This window comes from Protopterus annectens, chromosome 6.part0 (assembly GCF_019279795.1).
Source record: "Protopterus annectens isolate FY-2018-M chromosome 6.part0, PAN1.0, whole genome shotgun sequence".
In the NCBI taxonomy this organism is placed as follows: domain Eukaryota; kingdom Metazoa; phylum Chordata; order Ceratodontiformes; family Protopteridae; genus Protopterus; species Protopterus annectens.
Genome location: NC_056737.1, coordinates 1,823,881,393 through 1,823,894,404, shown reverse-complemented (window position 1 = coordinate 1,823,894,404; position 13,012 = coordinate 1,823,881,393). Strand labels below are relative to the sequence as shown.

The 13,012-nt window shown below is 37.1% G+C and overlaps 1 protein-coding gene across 1 annotated transcript in view; it reads left to right on the top strand.

Annotated features, from left to right (window-relative positions):
- PMS1 (PMS1 homolog 1, mismatch repair system component) overlaps positions 1-13,012 on the top strand; it is a 2,357,833-nt gene that overhangs the window by 1,287,544 nt on the left and 1,057,277 nt on the right. The window contains exon 9 of the mRNA XM_044075169.1: positions 963-1,849. Within this exon, the coding sequence (XP_043931104.1) occupies positions 963-1,849 (887 nt within the window). The remainder of the gene's footprint in view (positions 1-962; positions 1,850-13,012) is intronic.

Below are 13,012 nucleotides of genomic sequence, written 5' to 3'. Positions count from 1 at the left end.
TCTTCTTGGCTTTGGAGAGGGATTTTTTTCTTTTTATTGAGTAGCCTGTTTATGCTAGGGGTCCACCAGGGTGGTTTATTTTTGCCAGTAATCACAGGTTTGACTTGTCAGGTACTACCTCATCTATGCAGCTAAGAATGTGGTTGTACAGTGCTTTTGTGTACAGCTCAGAGTAGACCTCAGTGTCATTCAAGTTCAGAGGGGATTGGTCACTTAGTATGAAGTAATTGGCATTGGCAATGTTCTTAACAGGTTTGGAGTTTATTGGGGGTGGGTGGTTCTAGGTTAGTTTTAATACTAAAGGAGATTATTTTGTGGTCAGATATTACCAGGGTGGAATTAATGCATGAGAGGGAGCAACATCATCCCCCCCATGTTCGTGAGTATTAGGTCTAGGATATTTGTACCTCTAGTTGGGGAGCTAACTAGTTTCTCCAGGATGTTTGCATTAACAAAGTCCAAAAACCTCTGAGCAGCCGAATTATGGGTCACATATGTCTCCCAGTTTATGGAGGGATAGTTGAAGTCACCCATAAGTATAGTGTTAAGCTGAATGTTAATAGATTCCAGTAGGTTTAGGTAGGAGATGTGGGTTATGGGATTTGTAGCTGACAAGTTTATGATAAGGGGTCGCACCTGTGGTTAGTTGGGCATGGAGCAACTCAAGTGAGTCATGTTGTTGGACCAGTCTAGCAGTGTATTTGTCCTTTATAAACACTGAGACACCTCCTCCCTTTGTTTTATCATGGCCTTCTGATAGTGTAAACTGTAAAATCACTAATTAACTAATGGTGAAGTTAATACAATAACATGGACAGCTTTAAGCAGTTTTTTTAATATATCTTTGTATATTATATTGATAATTGATTATTAGAATTTTTTTTCTTGTAGAAGCATTTGGTTCTGATAGTGTGAGTTATGGTTATGCTTTTACTCATCTATTTACTTTTTTTGTTCCTTAGGAATCAGTTTTGTCTTCTCTTACAACAGTTTTAATTTCGCTGTATGGACTCCTGCCTGACAAACTGTCAGATGAAAATACGGAAATTGAGGATCTTGCAGCTGTTTCTCCTGAAACATCACCACTTGTGAGTCGTAATTCAGATGCCCACACCACACCAAAATTGTCCAGTAATGATACACAGAATGCTCAAACGGAACCTGTGGTTCAGATGTTTCACAATAAAAATCCAGATTGTCCTGTGAATGACACGGGAAACTCTGACCCTAATTCTGCAAAGGACATGACAGTCCAAGCCTTGGACATTTTATCATCCTATGGCAACAGCCAGGTTATTGAAAATGTAAATGAGTTTGGGATAACTGTCACCCTAGGGGATGATAGCAATCAAGTGGACTCTGATCCAGTGAGTAATACAGAGAGTTTACTGAACAGAGGTCTGGCAAAAGGTCGAAAAGTAATTACCCAAGAGACAGATGTAGGTAAAAGTATTTGTGAATGCTCTGCTGATACTTGGAGCATGGGGACTGCAATAAAGAATGCTGAAGGAGGCAACCTGCAGCCTGTCCATGTCTTAGTACCAACAGAGAAAAGGTTAAAAACACTGGACAATGATGATAAAAACATTCAGCTATGCCTGGATAAGTTGAATTCAAGCAAAAGTCCCAGTAAAGAAATGTCTAATGTAGTCACTGAGAAATTAGGGCAGACTACAGCCTATGATTTGATCAGCAGCCGGACAGTAAGGAAACCATTATCAGCCAGGGATATTTTCATGCAAGAAACACGAACAAAGATTTTAGCAGAAAACCCCAAATCTAGTATCCAAGATATTTCCATGAAAATTGAAGATATGTGGAAGGGACTGAAGAATGAGGAGAGAAACAAGTAAGTTTCCAGATCTCACCTCTGACCTTGCATTGTGCTTTCCATTCCGTATGACTCACTAGGTGCAAAAAAAAAAAAAAAAAAAATTCTCAAGTTCCTTATGGTAACACAGAATGGAAAATAATTTTGGCTTGTTCAGCATTTTAAGCAGGTTACAGTTGTCAATAAGTGTTATGTTTATTTTATCCAGACTTCTGTGTAGGATTACTGAGTTAGTAAGTCCATAGTTTCCTTTCTGTTTTTCTCTTTAACTTGTTGTCTGAGTTGAAGTCAAATTCCTTAGTTTTCCAGACTGTCATATTTATTCATTGTCTGCAGTTCAGAATTGATCTTATGGTTTTGGAACTTCTGAGCACCCATAATTTAATAGGTAGCTGGCACATCCATTCAGTCGAGACAGTTATCTTGTTTGACAAGATGCTGAAATTAAGTATTTTTCCTAAGAAAATATGTTATTCCCATTTCATTTACTTATAAATATTGTGTAACACCCTGTCACTTGTTTTGCTGAGATCGTGGTTCGCAAATAATAGCACGTTATTCTTAGGGGGAATGTGTTTATTAAGTACAGGCTCTGGTAAAGCTATTGACATTGAGATGTGATCAGCACTGCTGTTTAAATATTGAAGTGGTCCTTGCATTTGCACAACAGCTGCCACAATCAGAAAGGACAGTATAAATTTAATGGAATGTGCTGCCTCATTTACTTCTTGAAAGCATGTGTAAAGCTTGCAAAAAAACATGGGCGTCAGAAATGTATATAACAAATTAGAAACACTGGTAGATAACTGTCATTAAGCCATAACAGTGCACTTGTAATGGTTCAGTACTTGTATTGATCAGATACAGTTTACAGATTGTATGCATGTCAGTGAACTAATATATTTAGCTCACTTATCAGATTGTCCATTTGCTTCCCAGTTGCTATCCATTGTCCCTGAAAGCATGATCAGTAGTTACAGTATAACACTCTAGTGATCACTTAACACACTGCCAGTGCAGGAACAGTAAAATTACACATACTACTAGTACTTGGTCTTGCTGGTAACACTCAGTGTGCGTATGTAATTTTTCAAAGGAAAAGGTTGTGTGGCCCATAAATGAACAGAAAAAATAGTCAAAGAAGTTGTACAGTAGTTATGTAATATAGTGGAATTGCTATTTTATAATTTGCTACCAGTATGGAATCCTAAGCCTCTTCAAGCAAGGTAAGTACAAATGTGGCAATGGTTGCCTATAGCTTGCAGAAGAAAATGAAAAGTAAGTAGCATAAATGGGAGTTATGCTAATCATGCATGTAAGACCTGCCTCCTACAGTGACAGTCATTCTAGTTTATGCATTTGCTTTAGGTAACCATCGCCATTAAAGGCTTTTTTCATTAGAAACTTCAGGTTAATACAAACCTTGCTTTTTTAATAATGTATTGACTAATATTTTTAGTACAGATGGCAAGTTCTAAAATGGAATAGGATTGGCTTCATGATCTAAATATGCGTCAGTGTCACACATTTTGACAAGATGTTAGACTTGTAGTTTAAGGCATTTTGTTTAGTCAAGTCCTTTAAGTATTTTTGCCCTTTGAGGGAAAATTGCCTTTTTCTCATTGATAAAAAAAACAATGCAATATATTTATTTTATTGTCTGTAAAGTTTTATTTCATATTACATTTGCGTAGCTATACCTTTAAATAATCTAGCAGTTAGCTACCACAAGCAAAAAAAGTGGCTCAAGCACTCCTACTGTAACTGTTCCTATTTAGTGTGTCCACTTTTGTTGGAGTGTTCTCATGTTTGTCCACTATCTGTGTTCTGCTTTACTTGATTTAGTTAACAAAGATAACAGCATTTTTTAAACAACTCTGATAAAATGACATGTTCTAAAAAGTAAAGTAAGTATACATACAGTAATAGAAAAGAAAACAATACAAACATTCCCCTTGTTATTTTCAAGCAGTATATATATATATATATATATATATATATATATATATATATATATATGTGTGTGTGTGTGTGTGTGTGTGTGATTTCTCTTAAAAAAATATTCACTCTGTTACATTGCTCAGTATCTGCCTTCCCTTGAATTTTATTCCTCTTCCTGTAAACTAATTAGCAGGTATTCACACACAATGTTCCTAGAATCGTAGACTGTTACTAGGCTAATTACCCAGTGGGCCTTTCTAAGCCTAGCCAAGTTTTCCCGAAAAAATGATGATGTCCTGCATCCAAATAGGACATTGAAGGCCAGGGTTTTATAAGCTACCTCTGTTCATAAGGAACATGGGTGCCAGGCCCAATGTAAATTTCCTATTTCTCATCCGCTTGTCTAGGTTGTGCTTCAATTGAGTAACAGACAAACTCAGCTTTACATGGATGGAAAGCCTGTTCCATAGGAGGGGCTGTCTCTGAAACACATATCTGTTTCTCTAGCATGTTCTGTTTAAGTCGCAGACAAAATTCAGGTCCCTGGACCTTGAATTTCTGGTACTCTTTGACTTAGGAATATATAGGAGATTCATAAGTGTGGGGTTTGTGGATGCCTTGTAAGCCAGGCATTTATCACCCCTCTGCAATCTATAGGAGACTCAGCAGAGGAAAATGGCTTTAAGGTACTCTTCGCAAGACAGGTTTGTTACACTTCATATTCTTTTTGTAAGGAAACTTTGAGGTCACTCTAGTTGCTGCATATGCCTGGTCAGTTGCATACCAAAGGGAGCATTGTACTCTTACGATTGGTCTGGTAAGGGTGGAGTACAGTGGGATAATGACCTATTTGGCGCTAGTTACTATGCCCCTACTTATAAGTTGTGCAATATAAAAGGACTTCATCACCACTGTGACCACTGGGTCGACTCCTGGGGTGTATTATCAACATGGTAATTAGCTGGGATGGTTGATTTCTCAAAGGATACAATTATGCATTTCTTAGCATTGAGTTTAAGACCATGGCTTTGGCACCATTTATTAGTCAGCGATAGACCTTCTTGAAGAATGCTATTGTCTGCAGGGGAGTTGATGATAATCTCCATCTTGCATTCATCTGCAAACTTAGTCAGCCAAAAGTTTTCAGCATTTGCTTTCATTTCATAGAAGTAGATGCCAAAAAGGAGCAGACCTAGTACTGAGCCCTGGGGGACTCTCCTAATGACTGTCCTCTTGATGGAGGTGGCCTCATCTGTTTTGACCTACTGGTTCCTATCAGTGAACCAGTTGGCTATCCAACGTGGTAAAAAGGTTTATACATAAATTAGTGAGCTTGTCTATAATGTTTGAGTGGGGTATTATATCAAAAGCCTTGTCCAGGTCGAGGTAAGCTGTATGCACAGTCTTGCCTTCATCCACTGCGTTGGTGACTTTAGAACAGAGTGTGTGTTGTAACTTTAAGAAGCATTTCCAAGTGTGGGCTCATGCATATAAATAGTGAGCACGTGCAGGCAGCAGTGCCATTTTGAGAGAACAGCCAGAGTGTTAACATGTATGAGTGCAGTAGTCAGCCTGTTTATAAGTGTATTTAAGTTTAAGTTACTAAGCCTTAATCCTGATGTGTTTGTATATAGTAAAGCTGCTTGAACTGAACCCACAACTGTTAGTCTGTTTTATCCTGACAGAATGAGCAACATGGTGCTAGAACCGGGATTGAGAGTGCAATTTCTTCAAGCCATGAGGTGCAGAGTTGACGGTGAAGGTATATTGAGCAGGTTGGGTGATGCAGTGCTCAGACAATTAAAAAAGGGCCAGAAATGAACTTCAGGTAACCAAAACTTGCACCAATGATTTATTTTGCAAATAAAATGATACGAAGAATTTGTAAAGCACAAAACACATTATTAATCAAATGAGTAGCGCAACATGCATTGTTTATTAAATGAAGTGTTAGAAACAACGATATTTGATAAAATACGGGGTTCAGAGTTACCTCCGATTTACATAACAAGCATGTTTAAAGTAAAATGAGCACAAGAAGAGTTTAATGGGCATTATAAGAGGTCAAATTGGCATAATAAATACAATAAAGGGGAAAAATAAGCTTAGAAAAGTAAGGTGACTGCATGTTTTAGTAAACAACTGTGTTTTGGCATAAGCTACTATTTTGTATTGACCGAAGCCATTCAAAGCATAACTAGAGTTTTTCGAAGTATCACAGTGTGTGCAAAGTGTTTGCAGTTGGTGTGCTTTATTACAGTGGAAGTATTTCATAGAGTTTACTGTGTACAAAGTGCAATTATTTTGCAAAGTGCAGTCAAAGTACAGCCATTTCAAAAAGTTGCTTGTGCTGTGTACATTTATTCGCAGAGTGCCACTATTTCAAAGTGTTTCTTACACTGTACAGTTATTTCACAAAGTGCAGCCATTTTGAAATGTTTCATGTGCTATATACAATTCATTTGCAAGTGCAGTCATTTTGAAGTGTTTCTTACTGTGTTTCTTGCACTGAGTACAGTTTATTCACAAAGCACAGTCATTTCAAAGTATTTAAAGGGTGGTTTCACAAAGTACAGTGATTTTAAAGTGTTCTTGTGCTACAGAGACTTATTTTGCAAAGAACAGTTGTTTCAAAAAGTCTGTTGTGCTATTGGGCATAGTTACAAGTTCTGGCATAAATTTCTGGCCTATATATGTGTATATGTTCATACATAATTTCAAGCACAATTACTACTGTGTGTTGATATGGCAGAGGCATTTCGCAGACCCAGTCCTCTTATGTTTGATCATAATATTGCAGAGAATTAGAGAGTATTTGTGCAGAAGTATGACATTTCATACAAGCAGCTTTTTTTGACAGAAATGCACATACAAGGGCATTTATTTTGCTTAACTTAGCAGGGTGAGAAGCCATTGAAAGAGAGCGTTCATTTGTGTATGCACCAGCAGTATATGCAGGAGAGGGGGGGGACCGCCATATAGTCATAGTCGCTGAATCAATAGAGGACCCTGAGTGCTTGAAATGTAAATTTAGAGAAATGTGTAACCCCCCAAGACAAATGTTACATTGGAGAGGCATCTATTTCACACAAGAGACCAAAAGCCAGGAGAAACTTTTGCAGCCTATATTACTGACTTGAGAAATAAAGCTAAAGCATGCAGATTTGGTGATTTGAAAGTCAAGTTGATAAAGGACAGGCTTGTGTGTGGTGTTAATGCTGCAGTGAGAAAGAATTTGCTGTGCAACAGTGATTTAATGTTGAGCAAAGCTATAAAGATTTGTCAAATCCATGAGATTACAGAAAGGTACACAAGTATGCTTGCAAGTGATAAGAGCATGGTTTCAGCAGCCTCTAGAGCAAGCATAGACAGCATTCAGCACGTGGCTAGCAGAAACCGTCCTAAGCACATGGCAGCTGTAGCCCCTGCCGGTTTTCCAGGGAGGACCCATAACTTTCCAGCAAGTTCTAAGACTAGCTCAGTAAAACGGACATGCGTAGTGCAGTATAAGAGTGAGTCAGCAAAACCCCAGTCAAATTTTATTGTCAACTGTCGTAATTGTGGTGACAGTCATGAGTCTAAAAGAGAGAAGTGCTTAGCATTTGATCAGCAATGCCACAAGTGGAAAAAATGGAATAACTTTCAAACATTTTGTAAATCAAGCAAGCCTCATTCAGTTATTAAGAAAGGTCACTGAAAAAGGCAAGTTGATCATGTAGAAAACTGCATCCCAACTTTCTATGTAGATGGTGTATCAGTGGTTGGTGAAAAGATTAATACAGTAGATTTGTTGGCAAAGGACAAGTGCTTTGTACTGTTCTGATCAATGGTAAACCCACAGAGCTTAACGTAGACACTAGTTCAAAGTGTAATGTTATGTCAGTAGAAACATTTGATAGAGTAAGAGCTGTTGAACAACTTAATTTGTCTAATTGTGTGAAGCTTGTTGCTTATGGAGGTAAATAGATTCAAACCAAAGGCTCAGTAGTGCTTACAAACTGTTCGGCTGGGAGCAGTTACAGCTTGCAATTTTATGTAGTCAGAAGACCTATGCAGTCATTATTGGGTCTCACAGACAGTTTAAGAATGAAACTGCTATCTTTTACCAAAGAAGTCCATCATGTAAACACATGTCCTAGTTTCAGCTTCACTGATGCTATTTTATCAGAGTATACTGATGTTTTCGATGACAAGCTAGGTAAACTTCCAGTTGTGTACTCCATGAAAGTAGACCCAAAGGTCAGTACAGTGGTCAGACTAGTGAGAAGAGTTCCAATAGCTGTGCAGGACAAAGTCAAGGTCCAGTTAGATAAGATGGTGCAGCAAGGTGTGATTTGTCCATTCACAGAACCAACTGAGTGGGTGTCTTCCATGGTAGTTGCTCATAAGAAAAGCTCAGATGAACTCAAAATATGCATTGACCCAAGAGACTTGAACAAAGCATTAACAAGGCCACACCATCCTATGCGTACAGTCGAGGAGGTCGCCACCCTCATGCCAAGTGCCACTCTTTTTTCTGTCTTGACTGCAAATAGTTCATTTTGGCAAGTAATGCTTGATCGCAAATCTTCACTACTGACTACATTCAGTACTCCATTTGATAAATACAGATTTCTCAGAATGCCTTTTGGAATAAATTCTGCCAGTGAAGTCTTTCAGCATGCAATGAAGCAATTTTTTTGGATTATCCATATATTTTAATAGTGGATGATTTACTAGTTGGAGGCAATGGAGAAGCAGAGCATGACAGAAACCTCAGGAAAGTTCTGGATAGAGCACATGAAGTGAATTTGAAGCTCAATCCTCTGAAATGTAAATTCAGGCTACCAAAAGTTACTTATGTAGGTCATTTATTTACTGGTGCAGGCTTATGAACGGACCCTTCTAAACAAGCAGCCATTCTTGAGATGCCAGCTCCAGACAAAGTCCAATCCTTACAGCATTTTCTCGGTATGGTTAACTATTTGGGCAAGTTTATACTTGACTTTAGTGAGTTATCAGTACCTTTAAGAGAGTTGACATGCAAAAATGTTGCCTGGTCATGGTTAGAACAGCACCAGAGAGCATTTGATAACCTCAAACAGCAAATTGCCAGTCCACCTACACTGAGATACTATGATGTCCACAAACCAGTAATTCTTTCCTGTGATGCTTCAAAGTTCGGTCTTGGTGCAGTTATTCTTCAAGAGGGCAGACCAGCTCCTTATGCATCTAGAACTCTTACTCAAACTTAAGTGCAGTATGCTCAAATTGAGAAGGAACTTTTGGCAATTGTGTTCACATGTTCGAAGTTCCATGATTACATTTATGGTCAAGCTACCCAGATCGAGACTGATCATCAATCTGAAGTCACTATTTTAAAGAAGTAAAAACAACGTAAAAAACTCCTGTTAAGAGATAAACATTCCTGGTTTCAAAACAAGTGTTAATATACGAAAACAACAAACTGGAGCAAAATGACCTCAGTGAATTGACGTTTCCAAAGGTACACAAAAAAGTTATTCAACTCGATAGAAATAGCGTTCCAAAAGCACAGAAAGGTTATTCAACCCAATAGAAACAAAAGTTCACACTTTTCCAGTCCAGTAACCACGCACAACGACATATAATCCAAACAAAATATTTATTTGAGCTAGCAAACAGTAAGCGCTTTCACCATAGGGCTTTTTCAAACTTCAACAGTAGCATTTGAAAAAAGGCAGCTTATATACATAAGGGAAGAAGTTCATTAGTATAATCAAGTCAAATTAATTAATTAATTAGTTAAAATCCATCTCATTTGAGTCATTTAAGGGCAAACCAAACCTATCCTTGTAAAATATGTGTTAAAACTCAAATAGGGTAACATTTATGCATACAAAGAATTCTTATAATACTATTTAATTTAGTAGCCCCTGTAACTTCATAACTTCAATTCATTTCTAATATCTTTAATGATGATACAATAAATAAAGAGAGTATAAAAAATATATAATATGTAAAATACATATAAGAAATACACATAAAAGCACAGTTAAAAACACAATACTAAGATATGAATAATCATACCAATAGGGAATAAACGCATAAATGGGCATTTGATGAAAATGTATTATGATGTAAATGTATTCCTAGCTCATATTAAGCAGGTAGTAAAAAAGTGCATATAAAAGTTTATGCATGATGAATTAGCTGGAAGTGTATGCATATATATATATATATATATATATATATATATATATATATATAATGTGAATAATATAAACTTTTATATGCACTTTTTTACTACCTGCTTAATATGAGCTAGGAATACATTTACATCATAATATATTTTCATTAAATGCCCATTTATGCGTTTATTCCCTATTGGTATGATTTTTCATATCTTAGTATTGTGTTTTTAACTGTGTTTTTATATGTATTTCTTGTATGTATTTTACATATTATATATTATATATATTTTATACTCTCTTTATTTATTGTATCATCATTAAAGATATTAGAAATGAATTGAAGTTATGAAGTTACAGGGGCTACTAAATTAAATAGTATTATAAGAATTCTTTGTATGCATAAATGTTACCCTATTTGAGTTTTAACACATATTTTACAAGGATAGGTTTGGTTTGCCCTTAAATGACTCAAATGAGATGGATTTTAACTAATTAATTAATTAATTTGACTTGATTATACTAATGAACTTCTTCCCTTATGTATATAAGCTGCCTTTTTTCAAATGCTACTGTTGAAGTTTGAAAAAGCCCTATGGTGAAAGCGCTTACTGTTTGCTAGCTCAAATAAATATTTCGTTTGGATTATATGTCGTTGTACGTGGTTACTGGACTGGAAAAGTGTGAACTTTTGTTTCTATTGGGTTGAATAACCTTTCTGTGCTTTTGGAACGCTATTTCTATTGAGTTGAATAACTTTTTTGTGTACCTTTGGAAACGTCAATTCACTGAGGTCATTTCGCTCCAGTTTACTATTTTAAAGAAGCCTTATGCATACAGCTCCAGCAAGACTACAAAGAATGATGGTCAGATTATAAAAATACAACTTCAGAATGATCTATATAAAAGGCAGACCCCTTTATGTGGCTGATACCTTATCCAAATCACCCAGAAATACCACGGAACAGCTTGTTGAAGAGAATTTTGACTTTGATGTCAAAGAAGTGCAGATTTTTTCTACCATGAGACTTGATTAGCTGAGAGATCTTACAAAGACTGATCCAATTTTGCAAAAGCTCTACTTCTTCATCAGTGTTGGATGGCCGTCAAAGCAATCTTGTGTACTGCCAGAAGTGCAACCTTATTTTCCTTATAGAGATGAGATACTGATGGAAGAGGTATCCTTTTCAAAGGTCCTAAAGTTATTCTTCCTACTTCCTTTCAACATGAATATATTCAGAATTTGCACCGTGGCCACCCAGGTTCTAAAGCTACCAAAAGAAGGGCGGAGGACTAGTATTTTGGCCTTCTCTGTCAATAGACATTGATAAATTGTTTTCATCTTGTTCAGTATCCAATAGTACTAAACCGCATTTGCAAAAAGAGCCACTTCAGCTAAGCCAGATTCCTGAACTACCTCGGTTAACAGTAGCCACTGACAAATTTGAGTGGAACAATCGGCATTACTTAGTGTTGGTAGACTCTTATTCAAACTGGTTTGATATCGATTTACTACCTAACCTAACGTCCAGTACTGTTATTACTAAATTGAAACATCATTTCTCAGTCCATGGTAGTCCACACAAAGTTATTTCTGACAACAGTACCCAGTTTACCAGTGAGTTATTTCAGAAGTTTGCAAAAGAGTGGGACTTTATCCATATCACTAGCAGTCTGGAATACCCACAGTCAAACAGCCTGGCTGAATGTGCTGTATAGAGTGCAAAGCAATTACTAGAAAGGTCAAAGCATGACAATACCGATATCTTCTTGAATCTACTTAACCTCATAAATATACCCCGTGTCAACCTACTTGACTCCCCTGCTCAGAGACTTCTGTCTGGGGTGTCCAACCTTTTGGCTTGCCGGGGCCGCATTGATTGAACAGAAATTGTCTTGGGGCCGCATATAAAATATATCATATAGTTAACTCTTTTGCTGCCACGGGAGACCAAAGTCGACCTCCTGGCTGTACTGTAGGTGCATTCGAACAATTAATAAATGCCTAATATTTTCCTTAAAATTCTAATTCTCATTCTGATTTTAATTCCCTAATCTAACAGTTAACTCTAACATCTTAGTTAATATATAGATTTTTTTTTTTTTTTTTTACAAATAAACATATGTTCACTACAGCAGTAGCATTTCTCACTGGGAAAACCACTCCAGCAGTCCATCTACATACAATGTCAACATTAGCAGTCCTGCAATGCTATAATCCACAAAAATAAGCCAACAAATTTGCAATAAAGTAAAAAATTCACATTACTGACTTAATAAAACAATTCTGAATAAGGTACAAGAGGGTCTCACCCAAACAAATGACTGGTGCCAGAAACATGGCCTCAAGCTAAATGCCAAAAAATGCACAATCATCCCCTTTGAGGAGAGTGATGTCCCCACAAATTATCACATTAATAACAATGTTGTAAGCACGCAAACAGTCGAGAGGTGCTTGGGCACCCAGGTTGATAGAAACCTGACTTTTGACCACCACGTTGTCTCCGTTGTACGGAAAGCTTTTTACATGGCCCACCTCATTAGTAAAGGTATCTCATCCAGGGACAAGGAGGTCATAACATCCCTGTATTCTTCCTTTACAAGAGCAATTATTGAGCGCAACACCCCTTTTGGCAAGTGCCTCAGCAAAACACCCTGCCAAAAGAAAGACTACAACCATTTCTGACAAAAAAAGGTCAAAGGACTGAGTTCACTTAGTTATCCAAACAGATTAAAAAGCTTCTTGCTTTCCTCTGTCACTCACTGGCCCCTATAAATTTCATCACTGGCTTGCTTTCCAGGCTAAGAAAGATCCTGCCTTAAGAGACTTTCTCCACTTCAGAAATACTGGTTATATTTAAACCACTCACTACAAAGACCACAGCCTCCACTGCAACATAAACAAGCCACTTTGTATGGACAGGTTCTTGACACAAAAACTTTCAACTTCTGTAAAAAGCTCCTCTCGTTATCAAACAATGTAGTTCAACAACACTACAACTGGATGGATAGCCATGAATGTACTTCTTAAGTAAGTAGCATAGCCTTCATCAAACTGTTAGGAAAATCCACATACTAAACTTTCCCAGCT